The sequence below is a fragment of the Lactuca saligna genome, chromosome 5 (assembly GCF_052625555.1).
Source record: "Lactuca saligna cultivar CGN05327 chromosome 5, ASM5262555v1, whole genome shotgun sequence".
Classification (NCBI taxonomy): Eukaryota; Viridiplantae; Streptophyta; class Magnoliopsida; order Asterales; family Asteraceae; genus Lactuca; species Lactuca saligna.
In genome coordinates this window covers 123,956,852-123,982,380 of record NC_136421.1, presented here as the reverse complement: position 1 = coordinate 123,982,380, position 25,529 = coordinate 123,956,852, and the positions used below count along the sequence as shown (strand labels likewise).

The window sequence follows — 25,529 nt, the reverse complement described above, 5'->3', positions numbered from 1 at the left end:
TTGGAAGCCAGACTCACTCATGTAGTAACTTAGCAAGTCAATGCCATGACTCGGCGAATTCAAGGCAATCTTCTTACCTCTAGAACGGACTCGGCGAGTTGTTCATACAACTCGGCGAGTCTCAGCATAGAGTGTTCTTTAGATGAAGATGAACTCGACGATTTGTTCATACAACTCGGCGAGTAGGATGAAGAACGTTGGGTCATCAACTTAGAAGGAAAACTCGTCGAGTCAATGCCAAACTCGACGAGTAGAGATGGGATAGTGGTCAGATAAAGGGATAGGTACTTGGCGAGTTGGCAAGCCAACTCGGCGAGTCGGGTCAACTGGAAGTTGACTTTGACTTTGACTCATGGTTTGGTTAAGGATAAATGGTCAGTCTACCATGAGGTCAGTTAGCAGTATGTGATTAAGTGTTTGGTGGGATTTGCAGCCGGAGGATTTCCGGAGCAGCAACAACAGTCAGACAGTTCCCACGCAGAGCAGCAGCTACGAGGTAAGTTACCTTCCAGTAGCGGTGGGTCTACGGCCACAATGCCGACCCACCAGTAGGAGTTGTATGATAAATGTTTGTCTCCGTGATATTCATCTAGGGTTGCTACTACCTGTTATGGTTATGTGCTAGTATGATATGATGCTATGTGATATGTGTTAGGTGGTAGTAGTAAGGGGTGAAATAGTCCCCAGTATTCGGTCGCAAGGACCGAAGGGTAGGTCGGGCACCCAGATATGCCCGGCAGTATTCGGTCGCAAGGACCGAAGGGTAGGTCGGGCAACTAGATATGCCCAGCAGTGTTCGGTCGCAAGGACCGAAGGGGTAGGTCGGGCACCTAGATATGCCCGGCAGTATTCGGTCGCAAGGACCGAAGGGTAGGTTAGGCACCCAGATATGACCGGTAGTATTCGGTCGCAAGGACCGAAGGGGTAGGTCGGGCACTCAAATATGCCCGACAGTATATGCATGTTATGTGATTTTATGGTATGCGGTACAGTGGGGGAACTCACTAAGCTTCGTGCTTACAGTTTTCAGTTTTGGTTTTAGGTACCTCTTCTTCGAAGGGGAAAGAGCTGGCACGGTAGCGGCCCATCACACACACGCCTTTTATTCCGCACTATGAGATTTCCTGGGGCTTGTCCTCTGACGTTGTTATGTTTTTTTAAACTGAATTCCAGACACGCACACTTTTATGAATGATGTGATCGGTGTATGTTTTACTACTAATGTTTTGCTAATTATATGTTTTCAAAAATGAAATTTTTGGCTTGTATTTTTGGGACGTTACATCTGTACAAGAAGATTTATCCAAGCTTCATACTTAGGTAAGATTATGTAAACTCAAAGTGATTTATTTCATTTTATGATAGATCAATCCTCATGAACACATGTTTTGATGATCTTGCTCTTAGAACTTCCTAGAATTCGAAAGCTTAGCTCAAGGAACACTCTAAGACCAAAATCTCCTCCAAAATCTCCACCAAAACCAAATCCAACACCCCAATGTGAGTTCATACCCCCTATTTTCGGTTCTTACTATGTTTTGGTGGAGAATACGAGTTGTTTTGTGTAGATTTGTGTGGTTATGCATGATTTTGAGTGTTTTTCATGATATAAGTGTGATTATGTGTTAGAAACTTCATGAACTCGAAAATATACTAAAATATGATTATTTTTGTGGGACATAACATTTGAGACAACTTATTAGGCAATGAAAATGCTTAAAACATTTCAAGGTTGTTTAAACTAAGAAAAATCATATAAGAGGGCCAAAAATGACAAAATACCCAAAAAGTGAAGTTATTATGCATATCTCACGATTTTGAAAATATTTATTTGAATAACTATGGATCTTTATGGTATTTATGTTTTTTAAGGGCTAAAAGTGTAAACTTTCACAAATGGGCCTCATTTTGGGCTTTCACAGTTTTGGGCAAAATTTGTAAATTTTTGGGCTTTTGTGGACTTAAATGTCATTTTAAACAAATTTGAACCAAAAATGCAAAATTTTTAGTTAAAAAGGGTTGAAAATGTAATTTTATTAATTCTTGGGCCAAAAAGATAAATTGTTCACAGTTGGGCCAAAAATGTTAATTTTCATAAAATTGAGGCCAATACTGTTATTTTGACAAAATGGGGTTAAAAATGTTATTTCACGCGAATCAAGCCCTTAAATATAAACTTTTGGTTTTAAAGGACCTAAAGTGTCATTTTTACTAAAAATGTGCCATAATTGTAAATTTTCTGTCTTACAAACGAAAAAAATCTTTTTAAAAAAAGTGGGCATTTTATGTCATTTTGGTAAACAACTAAACTTAACAACAACAGATCAATTACATCATTCACATGCTTATTGGGCCTGGAATATAATTTACATATTTAGTGGGCTTTAGTTGTCCTTTTACATGTTTATTGGACCTGGAATATACCTTACATTTCTTTTTGGGCCTTAGTGGTCCATTTACATGCTTGTTGACTTCACACATTCACATACGTACTCTTTGGGTTTGGAACACTAAATACTTACACAGAAACAATATACACTATGCAATTTCATATATTCATAAATTTAGTTAAGGATCTTGTGGGACACTTCGTTTGGCACCTATCGAGTATACAACTGTAGCCTGTAGTTATAATCAGAGTCTCCTGGAGGGAGAGCGGGAGTTTTCATATAGATCTATATGGGGGTGACACCCTACACCTGAGCTATTCGCTACAGTTAGACTAGGCCAGTCTAGGGTGACAGACCTTACCTTAAACACGTCGGCGTCCGAAAAGACGTCATGATAGGTGGATTAGTCATTATTAAGTATGGTTATAACGACTCACATAGAGGAATTAACTCCATTATAAAATTTACGGAATACAACATTTTTTGATCACACAGTAACATACACACACTAGTACTCAGTCTTAGGGTGTTGAGATCACAATGTTTTATAAACAGACAACATCGGGTTGTCTGGGATCATTCACTTCATTCACTCAGGAACATCAACACACATGCATTAATACAAGATCGGACACAAACATTTCAAACCGTTTTTTAGAAAATATCGGATTTTCTGGTGTTTACAGAGTAATACAAAACACTTTTCTCAAACATGCTTATGAACTTACCAACATTATATATGTTGACCGTTTTCAAATTAACTTGTATTCTTAGGAAATCGGCGAGCAGGTTGGTCAACAAGAATACCTAGATATTTTGTTGTGTTTTGTTATCACCTTACGTTGGATATTTTGGCATGTAACATTGAAATACAATACTTGATGTAAACAATGATAGTTGTAATATTGCATGTGTGATGATGATGATGTTTTGTTTCAATTATATACACTGTGATGATATTACAAGAATGAAGTCACTCAAGCCCTCGGGCATTTCCGCCGTCTGGTTTGGGGGTGTGACATGTGTGTTGCATGGGTAATGTATGATTTATGTTTAGTAAATCAACCATGAAAAGACATAATGATATTTGGATCAACTAGCTCTTGAGATTTGCGATGATCATATCCTATTACAACTATATTCTCTCATTGACGCGCAGGTAAGCCACACATGTAACACCAAAAGAACATACTACAAGGTGTAAAAAATAAGACTTTTGTTTTCATTCTTTTTAAAATTGTTTTTTTTAATACTTTAAGTTAATACTTTTAACATGACACATCGTCCTATAAAACCCTTTTAGTAAATCCATTTATAAATGCAAGAAGATGGTGAGGTTGGCAAGCACTAACTCTTTTAAAATCCAACCTCATTTGAAATCGAAGAGAGCTCCTAAAACCTTCCTTATAGCGTAAGAATAGGTCAGTCTAGTCATGGTAAGAATGATAATGTGTTTAAACATGCGAGAACACAATGTGTCGTACTTTCATGTTATATATATATATATATATATATATATATATATATGTGTGTGTGTGTGTGTGTGTGTGTGTGTGTGTGTGTATATATATATATATATATATATATATATATATATATATATATATATGAAAATTTAAACTATTTAGATTATGTCTTTTAATTCTATTTTGACATGCGAGGCCACAAGTCAATAATTAAATTACAAGCATTTAATCAACAAGATCTATTCTTTGACTTTTAATCAATTAAGTAAACATTTAATGAACTAGCTAAACCAATTAGCTTATGATTTCCAACTTTAGTAAAATTGACAAGTTTTCATGTGCTAAAATCGAGGCACACAGGTAACCTCCGGATAACATTTTTATGGAACAAAGGCTACACGCCACATAGGTAGGCTTACGCGTCGCATACTAAGCAATTCATGAGATTTCAATAGATAAAATTTAGGGTTTACTTTTTCGATCTCTACGCATCGTGTAGAAGAAAACAATTTCTAAACCTAACGATTTTTTCGGACAATATCTAAAACATTTAAAACTAATTTAAAATTCAAAAACTAGATCAGATCTAAACATACAAACTCAATTAAACACAAAAGTATTGAAACCCTATGTGGAATAGATGAGAACGGTCGGATCTAATACCACTGTTGGGTTATGGGGAAATTAAAAGGGTCTCGAAGACGCACAACGAAAGCAACTAAACATAATACTTATACATCGGTCGCGGATCTAAGTTCTACCAATCTTATACAACTTAAATAAACAAGAGGGAAACTTAAAATACATACCTTTGTAGCTATTGAAACCTTTGTAGGTATTGATCAGATAATGAGTGTTAAGATCCCAATATAGAGCTCCTCTTTTATTCGTACCCATGAAGTAGGCCGAAAACATCCAACAACACCCGAAGCATGAACACACTCAACATCGCAAACCAGAAAGTTGGAACAAGGCCTACAGACCGGGTAGGAGGCTGCATTTTAGGGCTTTCAGAATTAAAAGGTTCTACCGAACACTAGGGTTTTGCTTGATACATTTCATCAGTCGTAGACTACTAACTCTGGCCTATGACCCCTGTATTAATATGGAAGTATTTCAATACTAAAAGGATAAATAATCAGTTACAAGACAATTATCCATATCTTTGGTAATTATCTGACTTTCCAATTCCTTTATGTAGAACTATCTAGATTACCATATTTCACTCAATTAACTAAATACTTAACTAATTAACAAATCAAATCCCTATAATTTTCTTATGTTATTAGTTACTTATTTATTTCCTTGTGTGTAGGCCAAAAGAAACCTACTCTTGATAGTACTATTACCAATTGTTGTAACTGAGAGCACCATATTCCAACAAACCCATCACGCTATGAAATTACATTATCATCCTTTTAAGTCTATTAAGACATACATGATGTGTTATCAACATATTAAGGAGCACTAGTATCTTATGAATAATAATTAGCATCTACATATTTGTCTTCTTGAAACATGTACCATCTTAGAACCATGAAAATGGTTAAAAGACTATGTATTGAGACTCACTTGTTCTAAAAAAAAACCTCTTATTTTCATTGCATGTGGTGTTAGGCATCGAATTTCCACATGCATAGATAATGAAAACCAACATTTCATTTGTAGATATAATATGTGTTAAATTGTTACATAATTATAGATGATCAATGGAATAATCATACTTTTGCTTAGAAGCATCTAATGACAACTAACCTAAAAGGTTATCCCATGACTGTAGTTTTTTTTTAAGGGTTTCTGAATACAAAAAGGATTTTCAAAACTCTACTGATTTAACAAATTTTCTATAACTTCTCCAAAAATGAAAGGTATTCGCGATCCCTTGCAAAGGAAATACACATTTATTTAATCTTAGACTTAAATGGAAATATGAGATGGGTCAAACCATTAATAGAAAAAGTTCATTCAATAATGGTAAATGTTACTAAAAGAAATGAAAGAAGTGAAGAAAGAATAGGTAAAGTAAATACTTTGATGATGAGTGAGGGTAGAGTGAGCTAGTTAAAGGAAATAAAAAGATCTAACTGTTTTCTTATAGAGGAAAGTGGCCATCGTTTTCCATAGGGGCATGTAAAGGGCTAACTAGAAGGGGTGGTTGGTGGGGCCGAATGTAATATAACAATAATGTAATTAAAATAAATAAAAAATATTTATTAAAATTATCTAAATGGTTTCATGGCCATTTACTGCGGCTCCATGCTTTGCAAAGATATCGAAAAGGCTTGCCCCTTGGGTAATATACTAAGACATCAAAGTATGTCACATACCCTCTCATAACCAACTCTAATCGAAACCACTAAACCTCCCGTATGGAGAGGTCAACACCAATATCCGGTAAGCCATCAAGAAATTAGTCACTTTACTTCACTCGTGGACTAAAAATGTTAGAAAAAAACAAAAATAAGGACAATAATTGCAAAAGGATTGTTTTAGGAAGCAAAATAAAAAATATTAGCTAAAATCAGGGACTAAAAATGTAATTTACTCTTAAAAAAAAAGGCCATACACGGAACCGCTCATCAATCCGCTTCTCCGCCAGCAGTTCTCTCTTCGCCGGCGATGCTTCTCTCTACTCCGTTGACAGAAACTTGCCGTCTGTCTTGTCGTCAACAAGTAAAATTCGATCTCCACCTGCAAAAACCTAGATTTTCTACATCTTTTCGCTTCATTTATTACTTGTTCCTTCTCAGTTATGGAAATCCCAATTAACATGTTTTTCATTAGGTTAATTCTTCAATCTACAATTTCGAATCATAACCATCAGAATTTGAAAATTGATCGTGTCACATCTGTTCCTACATTGTTGCCTGGTTGTAAGCACATTATACAAACTAGTCGATGGATGATCAATTGGACAATTTTGTACTTTTTCCCCATCCAAAAAAGAAAACAAATATACAAGAATCCATTTCTTTGCTTGATTACGTTTCACTTCTCTTTAATGTTCTTATTTACTTGATCTGAAGTAAAACGAAAGAGCCATTTTATGCTGAAGCAGACAAATAGCCCTTGATTCCGTCTACTTATCGGAATCAGGTCAAGAACTTTACCCAATTGGCTGTTTTTACACTGATTGTGATGTTTCATTCTTCTTGATCTTTCCCTTTTCGATCTGGTAAATCCTCTCAGCATCAGGTACAGCTTTAATGATGGTTTCTAGCTTCAGATTTAGTTCTTCAATCTTCTCTACAAGTCTATCATTTGTGAACATTCCAATCAATACATTTTGAATTGTTCTCCAGCTTTCCGCCAATGGTAGAACTATGATCACAGCTGACCCAATTGTACCCCATGCTATCGCCACAATTGCCCAGAAAGTGAAATATCCTTTGCTGAAGTCCTCTACAAAAAGTAACAAGGTAAAAAAAGAGCTTCAAATGAAAAAAAGGGTATTACACAACATGGGAATCCAAAGCAAAGAAAGTGATACTCATGTTCATCTTGAAAAAAAGGGTATTACAACAAGGAAGGTGTGATAATAATAAGGGTTAAATGCAAGAAATATCAACACACTTTCATTTATTTGTTTGTTATAGAATCTACTTTCATATATTTCTATCACAACATTGTATTTCAAAAATACACCCAATTATAGCCTTAATTGGGTATATATTTTAAGGTGTAACGCTTTAATAAGGAAAAAATTGGAAATACAATGTTGCGGTAGAATGAAATGAAAATCAAATGTCATAATAAACAAATATATGAAAGTAAATTGCTATTTCTTGCATCCTTAGTATTAAAAATAGTAATAAGAATAATAATAATTCTTATTATTCCTAGGCTTAAAACTCATACCTCATTTATAGATTCTCACATCCTTACTGCATGCAAGCATGAACAAAATAACGCGTACAACTTATTAAATTGAGACAACCAAAAGAGTGAAAAAGTAAACTTACTAGCGGGAAGTGACAAAACGGGCCATAATATGACAATCACAAACGTAAACCCGACACCCCACTTTATAATCCATCTCTTCGCAGCAATCAACTTCTCCTCCTTATACTCATCAACTGCAATCCCACTCTTTTCCTTCTCAACAACCGTTATCTGCCTCGTGGACTCCCAATCATAATCTTGTGGCTTCAAGAAACTACAAACCGCATGAACGGCCCCACCCGTAAGAATCGAGACCAAATTCCCAACAAGCATCGGCGCGTTTCTTCCGGTTGTGTCGAGATTGACCCGCCCGTATTCAACCCTAGCAACCACTAACCAAGTAATGATACCTAAAAGACACCCGGAAATGGTCCCTAAAATGGCACCGAATGCATTGGCTTTTCGCCATAGGAGCATGAAGGCTAAGGGCATAACTGCGGACCCGATGAAGACGCCCATGGCTAGGTACATCCAACCGAGGGACACACCGACTTTGTTAAGTATGACTGCTAATATTCCCATGAAACATCCGAATGAGAAGACGACTGCGCGTGAAACTTTTAGGATTTGCTTCCCGGTTGCGTCGGGGTTGATGTATGTACGGTAGATGTCGTAGGTGCAAAGGGATGAAACCGCGATTAATTCGGAAGAACCCGCGGAGGTTACGGCCCTACGGAGTAGTTTGATGAAGCGTGTGAGTTGTTTACGTTAATTCGAGACAAAGGGTAGAATGGTAATTTCGGTGAAACATCAAAACTGTATTTTGTCCATAGTCCATACAATAATTATCATGAGAAAATTAAGAGGTCTATGGATTAATACTAAATTGAGAAATGATGTTTATGTGATATTGTGATTGTGGAGTAAGTGTTGTAAAAACAAAAGGGTTTTTTTTTTTTTTTTTTTTTTTGTGCTTGAATGAAGTGTTGTCTAAATAAGAATGAATCGACCAGTTTGGTCTAGAGTAGATGGCGAATTAAAAATTATCGTTTATTTGAGGACCCAATTGAAATTGAAAACATTAATCAGAGAAAATTCGGAAACCTAATTAAATAGTGTTTTTTTTTTTTTTTTTTTTGACATAACTAATTAGAAGTGGAATTATATGATTTATATTTTGAGTTAAATGAAGGAAACACCAATATATTTTTATTTCTTTGTTAGTTATAGCATCCTAGTTTCATTTCTTATTACGATATTGTTCTTTGAGAAATCTACCATGTTGTAGAAACGCAATTTACATACAAAGCAATTTTCATTGCTATAAATGTGTAGCGTTTTCAAAGTACAATATCATAAGAAAGAAAAAAAGGAAAGTAAAATATTACAATTGGGTACATTTTAAAGGTAAATTGCATAATAAGAAAAAGATTGAAAGTACAACTTTTTAATAGAAATAAATAAAAATAGGATGCTATAATAAATAATTGCATGGAAGTATTTCGCTATTTCTTGCATTTTCCCTTTCATTGAATCAAAACATGATTAATATATGATGTTTCCTTTTGACCAATGCAAAAAGAATTATTTTTCCTCATTTATTTCTTTCCACTTCCTCAACTGTTCCTTCATTTTCTTAAAAAAAAAGAAAAAGTTGGCTGAAGTTTTTAACTTACATGAAAAGCATGGTGAGAAGGAGAACAGACCCTCCTTTTCCCATCAATGCAATAGCTGTAGCAGGAGGCACAAGCCCTCGGCTGGCTTCACTAGCGGTCAACGGAAGGTCAAGGGCTAGAGCTCCTAAACCAAGTGCTGTTGCTAAAGAAAATGGCACAGCGAACCATACAAGCCCACCTAAAAGGTAGCCTTTGTGAGTCGATTGTGGTCTAGCTGCAATGGCACTCACCCAATATCCCTAAACATAAAAATCAAAAACCAACATTTTATAATTAAAACATGTTTTGTTAGGTTTTGTTACACATGCACACTGTATTGTGTTTGGCGTGCATTGGACTGCAATCGAGACTAAAATCAATGGCAAAAAAAAAAATTATAGTTTTTTGTCACAAGAAAAAAATGAAACAAGGTTGGATGGGGACTCGCTCACAGTTTCTCGTCTATAAAAAAGACATAAATGTCCTTATTCTTATCATTGGAAATAGCCGTAAAAAACTTTTTGAGTCTCGTCTAGTCAAGTCTAGTCCTTTCATGTCATCTCTTGTCCCGTGTAACAATCATGTAACAATTAGGATTGTTACACGGGACAGGATCACACGAGATGGGACTGGATTAGACTGGACTCATGGGGGGCGTTAGATTGGGGGGGGGGGGGGGGGGGGGGGGGCAAAGTGAGTAGTTACATTGGGTCCAATTTTTTTTTTTTATTATATATTTTTATTTAAAAAATAAAAAATTATAATAAAGATAAGGACATTTTTTTTGTTCGTCCTGCACCTTTGAAAATATTTAATTTCTCAGGACCGGTCCTGACTGGACTGCTCAATATTAGAAAACCTTTCTAGTATTATTTTCTATATTAAGTACGAGAAGGGTATTTACGTTTTTTGCACATAACCGAAATTCACAAACTCTTTGTCCAACCTTCTTCCACCTTTTTGTGTGTGACAAAATATTTTAATTTTTGTCTCATTCACGAATCATGTCATGTCATGCGTATAACAAAGAGGGTCTTATGACCTTGATTTGATAATTAGAACTTACATTGTCAACAAAAACTGTGCCAAAGTTACCAACAATGTTGATTATACCAAAAACGAACCCACCGGAGCTTAACATTGTTAGGTAAGATCCGTTGTAGTTCCCGGAGACAGGGCCACAAGCTTGCCCATTGTGGGAGAGAGGTTCTTGACACGTTCTAGATCGGCTCGAGACCTCCAATAGACGTTGATAGACAACACTTGGGCTACCTAGCTCACTACTTGCCGTGTAGACCAAGAATACAAAAATGACTAACACCACATGAACTGTTAACAAAAGCAAAGCAATACACAAAAATTAAGTTGTACGTCAAAAACTAATCATTAAGTCAATACAAATCTTTATACTTAAAGGGTTAAATGCAAGATATAGCAACATACTTTCATATATAGGTTTATTAGAGCACCTTGCGTCCTATTACAAAATTGTAGTTTGAAAAATCTATCCATTTACAACACTCATTCGATTTTTTTTTTTTTTTTTTTTTTTTTTTTTTTTTTTTTGCAATAATTGGGTAGTTTTTCCAAAGTATAATATCTTAATGGGAAAAAAACTTAAAGTGCAATGCTCTAAAAGTTAAAGGTGCTATAATAATCAATAAAATGAAAGTACACCATTATTTCATGCATTTAGTACTCTACCTAAATATGAATCTCTAGTTTGACTGTTAAAGGTCAATATGACTGCCTTTCATTTTTTAAAATTACTTTCAAGAACTTTTTACTAACAAAATAACATAAAACAAACGGAAAATTTTTGCTATTGCAAATTTTGACAGCTATTGATTTTGAAAAAAAAAAAAACATGACAAGTTTGACATGAAAAAGTCAAACAAATAGAGAAGCGTGTAAAATTACCTATGACAGAATGTATATAGCTAGCCAAGAAAGTGGCCTTCAATCCTCCGGCCAGTGTATATACGATTACACCAAGAGGAATTAAAAAACTGGCGGCATAAATGTTGACTCCGGTGAGTGCATTGACCACCGCAGAGCCGCCAAGCAGCAGCATCGCGGTTACAATGATATTTGTCATGAAACAAAAAACTAAAAACACGACATGTGCAGCCGTTCCCCATCTGATAAAGACAAATGAAAACAAATTAAACATGATAAAAAACTATTAGAACTAAATTAGATTATAATAAAACTATAGTATCTTCTTCTTCTTTATGCAAAAAGAACTATAATTTAATCCAAATCATGAAATTTCAAAGAGAGATTTTTGTAATTAAAAATTACATATATAAATAAGGAAATTGTAAAGGTTAACGATGTGCATTACTTTGGCTACCAATACGGGCAATGTACGTTAGTTTTTACCCATGATAGCAATGCAATCATATTTCTTTATTGATAATACCAATGTACTTTATTTTTTCCTTAATACCAACATACTTACATTTTCTACCAATATGGGAAATGTACTTTATTTGATATGTATTGCAATTATATTTATTGGTAAAAAAAAATAAGTATGTCACTATTATGAGTAAAGAATTGTCGGTACGTGTGTAAAGTAAATGTATGTTGGTTGCTATTTTGTGTTCCATATTGGAATTGAAGAATCCTGTTGTTATGGGTTTTATGCAGAAAAGTTTAATTATTTTGGGAAATTTTTTGATAAAGTCCTAATTTTTTATTTTAATAGAAAAGTCCCGATTTTTTAGCATATTGTCCAAATTAACGAAAAAGTTTTCTTTTTTATTTTAACAGGAAATGATAGATTATACGATTTTCCGAAAATCATAAGACTTTTTTCTTCAAAAAAAAACATTTACGACTTTATCAAAAAAAAATTTCAAAATAATGAGACTTTTCAACATAAAACCATGCTTGTTACGGGTTAATAAATGTATTCAGGACCGTTTCTAAAATATTTTGGGCCTTGGGCAATAGAGAAAAAAAAGGCCCTTAAAATACAAAAAAAATTTATCAACTTTTTTATATTAACTCGATAATCGAAAAAAATTACTTGTATGCATTTATATATAATGAAGTCTATAAAATTTTTAGGCCTCCTTAAAACATGGCCTCTGGATGGTCGTCATTATCGCTCACCCTCTGGGACAGGCCTAAATGTAGTATATTACTATTATTGCTAAATTAAGATAAATACCTTGCTATTTTTGCAATTCAACCAAATAAAAATTGTTTATATTTCACTTTTTCATTCAACTTCATAATGGAATGAAAAAAAAAAAAAGATATCTCATGTTTCTATTAGCAAAACAATCAGTTTTTTTATATTAAACATAATGAATCCTTTCAATCCTTTGTTTTTAAACTATCATGTTAACCAATAAATACTACTTAAGATATCATGTAAGGATAAACATACCGAGCTTTGACAATTTCACATACTGTATGAGCATGAGCAGCCTTTCTTTTGATCTCTATAGCCATGACACCAAACAAGAGTACCTGTTTTAAGTAAACGTACAACTTTTTATGCATCAAGTACAAGATATAAAGCGTGATAGATGTAATTAGAAATGTGCGGTGGGACTAGAACCTGGATGGTGGCACCACTGGCGTACCAGAATGGACCGCTGACTCCGTACTCCCAAGCAACATTTGAACTTTGTAATATTGTAGCAGCCCAAGTCCACTTTCAATACATTTTTTTGTTAGATCATATATAAAAAATCAGGATTAAATGCTAAAATAAAAAATTGCACTTTGTAGAATCTATATCTATTTTTTTTTTTATCCCAAATCTTAAACTTGACATCTTTCAACTAGATATCTAATTTTAGCAATATTTTCTAAATGCAAGCAAGTTGACATTGATATGATTGGATAGAACTTTTTAAATATGATATTGTAATCAAAGAACATTAACTATTAGGCCATCCATAGTTACTCTTTCAATCATACCACATCATCTTTGCAATTATATCTGTATCCCTGTAATGTTAATCATCTTTCAAAAATGGTCCACACCGCCATAATACTAACCATTTTATTATTTATATTTTATATAAAGATAACATAAATAATAATAATAATAATAATAATAATAATAATAATAATAAATAAATAAATAAATAAATAAAATAACATGAATATAATTATCTATAAATCAAATAAAAATAGTCAAACGTTTATGAAAATCCAAATATTACAAAATTGATCATCGGCAATATGCTGATGAGCATATTGGTTCTAAATTCATTTGTAATTGAGAAATGATATATATAAAATTGGTTTTGATATTTGATTAATGCTATTTGATTAAACAATAATAAAAACCAACTTTGGAAGCCCTTTCAAATTGTGAAAGACCAAAGCCTATGTTACATTTACAATTCCTAGATGTGGAAGTTCTTATATTGCAACTTCATAGATTTTTATTATAAAATATAGTAATAGGAAAAAAAAAGTAAAAGAAAATTAACAAATAAATAAATTACAGTTGACTTTTTTTTTAATAAATTAAATATTTATTTTCTACTCAGTATAAGCTAATATAAGCTAATAACATACGAAATTTACTATTTTTCTAATCAATCTCTTTTAATTTTAACATTTATCTTGATTTAATAAATAGTCATATTTATAAAAATAAAAATTACAAGGATATTTGATTTTTTTTTTTTAAAGACATCCTATAAATTATAAAACATTCATAATAAATATAAATATAAATATCTACAAGGATTTTTGGTAATTTTGTCCACTCTTCCAAAACCCGATTGTGCACGTGCCTGTTTTTTACGATTGATTTTCCTTCTATAAAAGTAATTTAATTTTACATGCAAATTGCAATAAACGCAAATATATAGTCCACTAGTAAAGTTTGACTTTTCCTTTGGGTTCGGAAGAGTCAACTGATCGGAGTTCAGCCAATCTACAGTTCCGATCAAACTGAACACACAAGAACCTCCAAAAATCTTACCTGAGATACAATAACACTTGCTATGAGTCCAGTTTTGACGTTTCTTCCGGCGGTGTTGAACCACTCCGACGTATGGCGAGCTCCGACATAACGTTTCTCCACCCAAACCTACGCCGACAATATATCAAAAATGTGCAAGTATGGTTGTACATGATGCAGATGGAGTAGTACTTACCAGGAATGAGGTGAAGAAAGCAAAGAAGGCACCAAATCCGAGAATAACAGAGTACCCAACACCTTGATTAAGGACGGCTTTCCCGCCAAAGAAATTGCTCTGCCGCAAACAGGCGTCGCCGGAAGTTTGGTAATACTTGCCGGAGAAATCGAAGGGAGGGCAGCTTGCCATTTTTTTGTGTTTATGAATTGTGAATCAGAAGTGAAGTGAGAGAAGCGTATGAGGTTGTGATGTTGGGTATTGTTGACGGAGGGAATGAGACAAAGTCAAACAATTAGATGAGGGGATCAAGGAGGAGTATCTTTTAATTGGTAGTATAGGAATCTGTTTATCGGCATGGTCGATTCCAAAATGGGCCCTAGTTTTACCAATTACTTAATTTGTTTAATATAAAATTCGATGATTTAATATCAGGTATTATTAAATGAATTCTTATAAATGGTCATTTTTGGTTTAGTCTAGGCCTCTCGAAATGATGAAAATAACTGATCGATTAAGTTTTAATTTGTGTAGATCGGGTTTTGGGTATGAAAATTCGATTATTCGATTATCCGAAATTTAATTTAGTTCGGGTATCGAGTATGTTTAATAAGTTTTCGAGTATACCTGAAAACTGATTTTTTCAGAGTTTTTTTTTTTTGTATTAAATATATTTCATTAGTTTAATTATCATCGTAGAACGAGTGAGATGACAAAAGGGCAACAAACTGTACCGATAAACCTTTTTGTATGATAAAGTTAAATCTTCTAAAGACTACATTCATAAATCTAGGGGATAAAACATTGTTGTGTATGATCCGTTGTACATTATAAAGAAGCTATACCGACACAATTACAATGAATCAATTAGTAGCAAACATACAAATATTGTACAAGTCTAGCAACAAAAGTCTCATCAAAGAATATTGTACAAGTTTGATATTAAGAAGCTCTACTACATCATACCTAATTAAAATGATTCAATTAGTAGCAAACATACAAATATTGTACAAGTCTAGCAACAAAAGTCTCATCAGAAAATATTGTATAAGTTTGATATTAAAAAGCTCTACTGCATCATACGCAATTACAATGATTCAATTAGTAGCAAACATACAAATATTGTACAAGTCTAGCAACAAAACTCTCATCGGAGAATATTGTACAAGTTTGATATAGTAATTGTGATTAAGAGACGATTTAACTACCGTTATTGTAACAATCACAAAAACATTATGCTAAAGGCTACGTTAAAACACCATGTTGTGACTCAATAAATACATAGTCCAAGGTTGTTGAACATAGGCTTGGCATGCTAAAGTACTAATACTCAAAATGCATACATTTCTTTTTTGATATGGACATGTATTTATTATAATAGATAAAATTACAAAAATGGTCTTTGTGTTATATATTTTTTCTGAAGTTTAGTTCAAACTTCCATTTTTTTAGGTTCGTGGTCATTTTAAGTTAATTTACGTGTAGTTTTGGTTTTTATCCAAACTAAAAAAATTTTAGTTTTTATTTTTCTTTCACTTTTTTAAATTATAAGTATTATTAAATATAAAATTAGGTCGATATATCCTCTCTCTCCCATAAAGGTACATCGGTCTCTCTCTCTAACACCCTCCCTCTCTCTCTCTTCGTAAAGTTACATCTCTCTTTAACACCTCTGTCTCTCTCTCTCTCTTGCTCGCTCTCTTTCTCTATATATAAAGGTACATCTCTCTCTCTCTCTCTCTTTCTCTCTCTCTCTCTCTCTACTACCCATCCCCTACCCCTCATCTCTCAACAATCATATTTTTAATCTTAAAATATCCCACCTTCATTTCATCTTCTTGAACTCAATACAAATGTTGGAACTTACACATGATACAACTCCAAAAACAAGCAAAAGAACACCCTCAAACTTTAATTTGACCGAATTGTTGGGTGATTTCGATTAATTGTGTCATGTGGGTCTAGAGCCTCACCGGAGTCTCTTTTAGGGTATAACTCTCAAAAGAAGAAGCAGTCGATGAAAAATGATTATTAGATTAACCAATCTGCTTTCAAGACTTATACTCTATTTCTTTGGGTTGTTCTTTTCAGCAATAGCATAGATCTATTTGGGTTTTAAACTACAAAAATTACATAAAAGTAGGATACTTGATACTTGCAAGGATCCAAAAGCATTTGGATAGCCTCAACTTCCTGTGTGTTTTTGCATTGCATACGTGTTTCGTTCAGGGATGTGAGAGAGGGAGTTCTGCTATCGAGGAGTTCAACGAGATCAGAAATTGGAGATGAATCTTTTTGGACCAAATCAAATTCAACAGAAGAAACTTCAAAAACACCAACCTTGTTATGCTCCTGCTAAAAGACGGTGACCTTGACAAAGCACTAGACGACGGAGTTCTGCTATCAAGGTGTTCATGGTTGTTAAGTTTTTTGTGGCTTCAAATGGTGTTTTGGTGTTGTGTTCGAATAGGGTTAGGTGGCCGGAACTATAAATCCGTGATTGGATCTACATATTGGAAGTTGGGATATGCAATGCAGATAGAAAGTGCAAAGCACTTGGTTCCTGCTAGAAAATAAAGAAACTAAAGGGTTTTACTGAAAGTGATGGTGTTTATCCAATGAAGGCTTGGGAGGTGCTTTGTGGGGGCAATAATGGTGAGAGAGAGAGAGACAGGACCCTATTTTTCTTTTATAAATATAAACATTTTTAGAAAAAAATGAAAAGGAATAATAATAAAGATAATTTAGTCATTTCAGTTTTTGGTGGACCAAATTTACATACAAATTATCAAGTCAAAAAAAAGGTTGAACAAAACCTCGGAAAAGTTGCATACCACAGGGAACATTTTTTCAATTTTGTCACTATAATATTAGTATTCTTTTTGTTCAATAAATTATGGGTTTCTATTTTGATTTATATATAAGTATATTGTCATATATGATTTAGAGGATTTTATACAATTCAAATCCCCATATTGATTTGTATATTATTTTCCTTTTTGTGGTTATTGACGACAACGGGTTTTCTTCTACATTATTTATTATTGATTATAGTGGTTTTCTCGTATATCAAAGATGAAATAAAAAATAAGTTATTATAACAAAAAAGGAGTTTGTTTAACCTGTATCAATAGATGAATCTCTTGGTGATTTTTGTATCACCATGTCATTTTATATAATTGGAACTAACATGTAAGCTAAGGGGCTTCATAATTTATACTCTAATATATGTATGGGTATCTGCGGAGTGCACGTATGTATAAAATCAAATTAGAAATTGGTTCGACGACAAGTCAGTGGTACGGGGGCAGCGCCCCTGGGTCCGGGGTTTCCAAAGGGGGAACGACCCTTTGGTGGGGCCTAGGAGCAGCACCCCTAGTGGGGTCCAAGTAGTAGAGCATTGAGAAGATGGAAGGGTGATTATGGTAAAACTGACAAAATTCGTCTATTTTGGAAACCCATGACGGCCAACCCTAACAAGCAAACCCTAAATCTCGTTTATTATATAAACGACTCTTCTTTTTTAGAAGAAGAATGCAATCATTAGCTCTTTTTCTTTAAGACGAACATAGAATCCTTCTAGCAAATTGGCTTACGATTTCTATGCCTAGATTCATAGGTATCCTCTTGGATTATCCTTGGCTGAATTTCTTGCAACCCATGCATATGGTAGAAATATCAGTTCGGAAAGTGTTCACACGATCCAAGGGATATCCGTTGGGTTTTCTATGCATCAAATACACTCTAAACTAGGCAGCGGAAAAATCGAAACAACGATATACTTAAGTGTACATGCAACCTATGGATCTATGGCTTCATGATAATTACATCAACCCTAGAATACATAAAACATAAGTAAGAAAACATACCTCTTATGTTGCCCTTGATCTTCATGCTAGAGATCTTGAACCTCCATGAAGTTGTTGTTAGATTAGTGTCTAAGGCTGTAGCTATATTTGGTAAGTACTTGACCCGGTTGTGCATGGTCATTTTGGGTTGCCTTCACCATAGCAACTTGACAGGATGATTTGTTAAGAGAGAAGAGATATTATTGATTAATATATTATGAGAGTAATATATTAAAGGAATAATAATATTATTTGATTGATATAAGTCATAAATTAATTAAGAATTAAATTGGTGACTTAAAGAGATTAATTGAATATAGGGGCATAAACTGTCAAATGTGTGATAGTTATGTTTTGGGCTATGTATCCTTATAGATATAAGGGTGGACGGATTTTAGGGTTAGGACACCTTAAAATCATCCAAGCCTCATATCTAGGAGGCTCTTTAGATTACTTAGGGCCTAAGTTATTCAATTAGGGTTAAGGGTGAAGCTCTAGTAGCTCATAGTATAAATAGACCCTTAGGGTGAGGGAAATCGACATTCATGCAAGGAAAGAAACCCTAGAGCCGATTTCTCACCTCCCCCCTCTCTCTCTCTCTCTCTCTCAAGATCATCGTCTTGCTAATTGGTATTTGTAAGCCATTAGAGGAGTGACAATTGTGACTCTAAGCTCCAAGAGCAATAAGTTTCAAGCAATCAACTTAAGGTATTCTTCTAGATCTGATTTCATATGATTTGATTCAATTGTTTACACTAGATACAGAATTGTAAGCCTTAGATACATTGCATGTTCAATTAAAGAAACCTAGATCCAAGCATTTAGGTTTGCATGTGCACATAGGAAAGTTCTTATGGCTCAAACCCATCAGTTGTTTGGATGAAAGGACCCAAACCAGAATCCCTCTAATGGTATCAAACCCAATGACACTAAAGGGTGGAATAAAAATAACTAGGAGAAGGGTCAATTTCACAAACCCAAAGGGGTTAGAAATCGTCCCTAAGAGGAGGAGGAAGAAGGGTTGGCAAAGCTTCATGCCAAGGTGCAAAGAGGAATGAAATCCCTAAGGCCCTATTTATAGCCTTGGATGCCTCCTAGGGTTTAGTACTCCTTCCCATGTGGGATGGAGGCCTAACCACGAACTTTCATCCCTTTCCCATGTCGGATGACCTTGGACACTATTCCAACAGTCTCCGACTTGGACAAGTCATCAACTATACGTGGATCAATATTTCTTCAATAATCAACAGAGAGTTAGTCATCCAATGCAACTACCGAAATCTTGATCAAATCAAGATTCAGCCCTTAGATAAGTGATCAACTATCCCTTCGTTCTATGATATCTGTATGAGTTCGAGACATGGATAATGGTCAATCTCAAGAATTCAAGATTATGTTTCCCGATATAGATTTGTCACGACTGCATCTGACTACTAAATTGAACACATCAATTCCAGTCAGGGCTCGGCCAAGCACTTTAGATGTTAGCACCAAATCATCGAGGGGCCCATAGATATCGCTTCTCTAGTTAAGGCAGAAGGAATAAATAAACTTTGACTACATAGTTTTTTTCTATTTCATCATGTCACACATGGACATACCCTCTATAGCTACCAGTTACGGTTAGCGTTGTAGTAGACCAATGCATAACAAAATCATAAAGAAAAACCCCACATGCATCTAGGCTTGAAGAATAGAAGATATTATCGTCTTAGAATTACTCGTGATTGAATCCATGAAGTAATCTCTAAGCGTGGGTTGGTCAAATACTCAAATCTTTATTAAGAACACATGAGTGTTAGCGCAATCTCTATGCTATGTCTAATCAATATGGACAATCCACTAATTCTCATGAAAGTCTTGAATCACTACTTACTTCCATGAGTACGACCGACTGTGGACGTTTGAGTAAATTAATACTCGGGAATTGGGTTCTAAACATGCAAAAGTGAGAACGCGGTGATAAGCTAATTGAAATGACTAAAATCCATCATATATTAAGATCACAACTTAATAATCGCTAAATCAAATCAACATTTATACTGCTTTAAGTTCTCAAGTTTTAAAACAAACCAAACTAGGAGTTTTTAAGCCAATTCACTTGCAAATCTAATGCCTCTAGACTTTGTCTGACTGTTAGACTTGGTCAATGACATCGGCTTACGAATGGATCTACAAGATTATCTTTCGTTATGACATATTGACTATGATGTCTTTACATTTGACTCACTTTCAAATGTGTTGGTACTTACTGAGTATGGTTCATGTGAGCTTTTATGACTTGGGATCCATACTCGAGGTAAGTTCACCCAAAGTAACAAGAAACTTCATAAGGACCATCAATGATTGAATTTCAACAAATATGTCACTAATGAATCTCTTTTAGTCACATTTTCCACTTTGCAATTTAACCAACTGCAATATACTCTAACTATGTTAAATCCACTATGGTGTATTACTTGGTACTCTTCCAATCTAATATATCACCATTCAGTAAAAGCACGAATTCGAACTGCGAACGAAATTGCCTTTATTAGTATGGAACTTAGCATCAATGTAACTTTTACAGTGATCTCTTTTATACCATCAAGAGCACCCCTTTTATCCACCAAGGACATTTAAGAATGTTCTTGATCTTGATTAGTTGATTCTCACCAAATTGATCTAACCCAACTTGTCATGCATAAGGCATACGATTCATCAGATTTGGTACATGTTATGGCATATATGATCGATCCCATAGCAGAAGCATGTGGGACACGACTCATAACCTCTAGTATAACTAAGACATTATCATCGCTCAATGTAATGCCATATTAAGCATGAACCTTTCAATTTATGCATGTCAACTTTCGTCAACATATCATGTACTTTAGCTCAATCCAACGAATCACTTAGATCTATCTTCATAGATCCTTATTATGTAAGTGTGTTGTATCCCCCATGTATATCATAGTGAAGCAATTCCCATACAAAGCCAAGATTTTACACTTGCTAATATATAATATAGTTCTCTATGAATCATACATAATCTGTATAGAATACAAGGATGACTATAGTGCTCCCACTAGCACTGACATATATATGGCTTATGTATGTTTCTCGAAATTCAAACTCCTTCAATATTTTCATTGAAAAAAATAATCCAATTACTCCCACTAGCTTTGACATATATATGGCTTATCTTTATTTCTTGAAATTCAATCACTTCGAACTTTCTCATTGAAATAATGATCCATCTTGCGAGATGCTTATTTCAATCCATAAATGAACTTGTTAAGCTTACACATCCTTCAAAACCTATCTTGGTTTAGTTATGTGCTTGCTCCTATCCATGATTGTCTCTACTTGAAGATCCATTTGCACTTAAGGGTTAAGGTCAAGTGTTTAATCTATCAAATTACAACATACATGGATTAAATCTCACGTTCCAATTCCTCTTTCCATGCTTTTGCCTTTAGGGCCTACCCTAACTTCCAATAGCTGGTACACTCTGATTGCTATCTACCAGTGACTCATTTACCTCAGCAATATAAACTCTTATATAACTAGGTTCCTGATGTCTTCTATCAAACCTATAAGGAAAAGGTGGAAATATGTCGGTTTCCTTATTAGCTCTTTCAATTCCAAGTTAAATGTTGTGTCCAACTATAGGCTCTTCGTTGGTTGACTCTTGAATCTTAGCATGATCAATGGTGCTCCTACTAACCCTTTTGGAAATCAGATCCCTTTCTTGGAAGACTGCCCTTTGAGCAACATACACTTTGTTCTCAAAAGGATTGTTAAACAATTATCCAAAATGCTTGATGGGCTCTCCAACGAGATAACACATCTCTATTCAAAGTTCTAGACTGTCGAGCGCTTTATGATGAGCGTAAGCCTCATAATCATAGACTTACGTATGTGGTAGTGAGGAGTAAATCCCACTTCATATACAATATAGTGTTTCATGAACCCACTTAGTTGGTATAAGATCAAAGGACTTCTCGTAACACTATTCATGGTACAATCCATGATTTGTTAGTTTGCATAAGGCGACTCATCTTGTACAAAATCAATGAACTACTTGTTTCTCTATCCAACTAACACTTCCTAGTGGTAGTGTTTTGGGTGGAGACAGATTGTAAAACTCTTTCACAACCACTTAGATGATCGATAAAGTTTTTGACTAAGATTCTCACTATGAGTGTCTTATCCTATTGCCCAGTTGATTGTTAACTTCACTTTATGAGACCTCTAAAGACCTGAAAGGTTCCACACTCAAATTCATATGAAAATGGTCTCACCATGTATCGTGGTTAATCTGAATGGTCTATTAGAGTGAACTAATTCCAACAGATACTCACATCACCCAGTGACTTATTCATCATCTATCTTGATAAACAAGATTTGCATTTATCATAATATTCGAGGACAAATGATATCCAAAATCCGATCCAACTGGATACTTGGTAATGCATTTCTCATTTATGTACCCAAGACTATGATGCCACAAATACATTTCACCCAAAACTTTGGATGTATTTGAATAAGTACATGCTGTGATTAATATGAACCATCCTTTCACAATAAAACACATTTTTCAAATATTTGAATCAACTTTGAACTATTGTTACTATACTAATTTCATAGTATAAACAATTTAAAATTATAACACCATAGACTACACATTTTGAAAAGAGTTTTCTTTTGATCCTATGAATGTAGTAAGGGCTTGGCATTCATGATCATATTATCTTTTCCATGTTTTAGTCTTCTTACTTCATTTTAGTAATTGCACATTCTTGAAAATGTTAGTACTTAATCCTTAGTAAAATACTCAAGGTTTAGAAGTAATGTTTTGATAGCATTATAAATCCATATATTTGATTGAATACCAAACATGGAAGAACTAGTTATCTTTTGATCCTATGGAAAGTAGCATGGGCTCGTGATCCATGATCAAGTTTAACTTCTTCATGTTTCAACCCTTTCACCTCAAATATACATTTGGTCAATTTTGCTTTCTTAGTCCTTTTCTTGTTATGGAAACGAGCAGCTATGAGAACATGTCTTAGAACCATGGGCAATTGGCTTTCTTCTTGACACTTCTATTCATGATCGTAAAATATGGGAGTTCTTTGAAGTATGGGTTTCTATGATTGCCATGTTAATTCCAAAAGGAAACTTCAACATGCTACACAACTCCTTTATGGTCATTCCAAGTTGTTCATATTAAAATCAAAATGAATTGATTATATGCACATGTCAGCTAGTTGACTAACCCGAGTCAACTTCTAACTCAAGGAAATTCCATTTTACTTCAATATGTCCTTTTACAACGTACATTTGATAATTGCTCTTTCTAACAATTTAGAATTCAATGCGTGGACTAACCTAAGAAAAGCTTTATCAAAGGAATGATCTTTTTTTTTTTTTTCGTTTATGAGAACTATTCCCAAACTAAGAATTTTGGCAAGATTGATCATCCTCATAGCTAATCCTTTAAAAGGTTTTATAGCAGTAGATTTTAGTGAATAAGGTTATGGACATCATTCAATAAAAAATTCCGTTATAGTTTGTTTCACTTATCCTTAGAAAATAATCACCCTAAATAAAATTATTTTAGAAGGCTAGGATTCATATTTGGCTTCATGATGTGTAAAGGGATGCTGTAAACACACCATAAAGTTATTTAGGTAGGCAAATCCCTTTGCCAATTTCGATCACTAGGAAACTCCTAGATCTTTGAGATTCATTGACTATTAATGGCATGTTAATCTCGGATTATGTTCATCTCACATCCAATGACGGGGTCTCCGCGGATCATTGAATAGATGGTGAATCGACCATACAAAATCTCATGGTCCCCGACTCAGGTTACGCTTGAGATTCGCGAGTTCCACATCATTATCCACCTATACTCTCAAATCAATGTGCCGGTTAACCACGCGAGCTCCATCAACATGTTATAAAGAGATTGTGCAACTTTTATGGATAACATAAGATTCACATTAAATAGATTGAGAATTAACCTTGCAAAATCCCATGGTCCGCGACTCAAGTTACGCTTGAGATTTACGAGTTCCATATCATTCTCTACCTATATTCTAGATTGATGTATCGGTTAACCACACGACCTCCACCAATAGAATATGAAGAGAATGTGCAATTTTCATGGATAATATAAACTCACATTCTATTAATAAAACGGGATTTTGTTTTATACTTGTATTTAGATTACTTTTAGATTGACTATTATCACTATCAAACCCTTTCGGTAACTCCATTCTCACAATGCAATAGGGCGATGAGGGTGGTAAGCGCGAAGCATATTAAAAACCGACCTCATTAGGAATCAAAGAAACCCTCTTAAACCCCTACATTAGAACGAGTGAGCGTAGTCGAGGTAAGACTGACAATGTTAATATTTAAACACGTGAGGGCGCATGTTGTAACTTTCTTAGATATATATATATATATATATATATATATATATATATATATATATATATATATAATAAGCACAATTCTAATATATATAAATACAAGGGGTAAATTTAAAACTCATTAAATTTAGTTGTCTATTATTAAATCTAATTAATTGTAAGGACATAATGTAACAATTAATAAATCATGAGGGGGTAATTTTTAAATTTATAAATCCATATTATAAATAATATTAAATATTTAAATTCACTATTTAAATAATAAATAAATATTCAGATTCAAATAAACACATTTAAACAATATATATCAATAAATATTCAAATTCAAATAAACATATTTAAATAATATTTATCCATTTTCAAATAAATATTCAAATTAATATAAAAACATTTAAATAATATTTATCAACTTTCCACATTCAATAACAATTTAAATTAGGTATTTATCCATGTTTATCAAAGCTACATATTCGAAAAATAGAGAAAAATCGAAAATCCTGATTCTGCTGAGTTCACGTCGTGAACTCCTAGTTCACGCCATGAGCTGCGACTAGGGTTTTAACATATTATGAATTTTTCAATTGTTCTTTCTTCATTCAATTTAAAACAAGTATTTTCAGAAAACATGGATCTAGGGTGAAAGTAATCGTGAACCAATGGCTCTGATATCACTGTTAGGTTTTCTACGCATCAAATACACTCTAAACTAGGCAGCGGAAAAATCGAAACAACAATATACCTAA

At 33.9% G+C, this 25,529-nt stretch overlaps 1 protein-coding gene and 1 long non-coding RNA gene across 2 annotated transcripts; one reads left to right on the top strand and one right to left on the bottom strand.

Annotated features, from left to right (window-relative positions):
• Positions 1-6,660: 6,660 nt before the first annotated feature.
• Positions 6,661-14,884, bottom strand: DUR3 (urea-proton symporter DEGRADATION OF UREA 3 (DUR3)). The gene is made up of 9 exons (XM_078996322.1): positions 14,532-14,884; positions 14,357-14,464; positions 12,971-13,066; positions 12,797-12,879; positions 11,314-11,534; positions 10,460-10,722; positions 9,415-9,653; positions 7,819-8,468; positions 6,661-7,258 (listed from the first exon to the last, which is right to left on the bottom strand). The coding sequence occupies exons 1-9, from the start codon at positions 14,700-14,702 to the stop codon at positions 6,981-6,983; spliced, it is 2,109 nt and encodes a 702-aa protein (XP_078852448.1). The 5' UTR covers positions 14,703-14,884; the 3' UTR covers positions 6,661-6,980.
• On the top strand, positions 6,939-8,646 carry LOC145047950 (uncharacterized). The gene is made up of 2 exons (XR_013682584.1): positions 6,939-7,051; positions 7,159-8,646. It is a non-coding gene; the product is annotated as an uncharacterized LOC145047950 (long non-coding RNA).
• Positions 14,885-25,529: the final 10,645 nt, after the last annotated feature.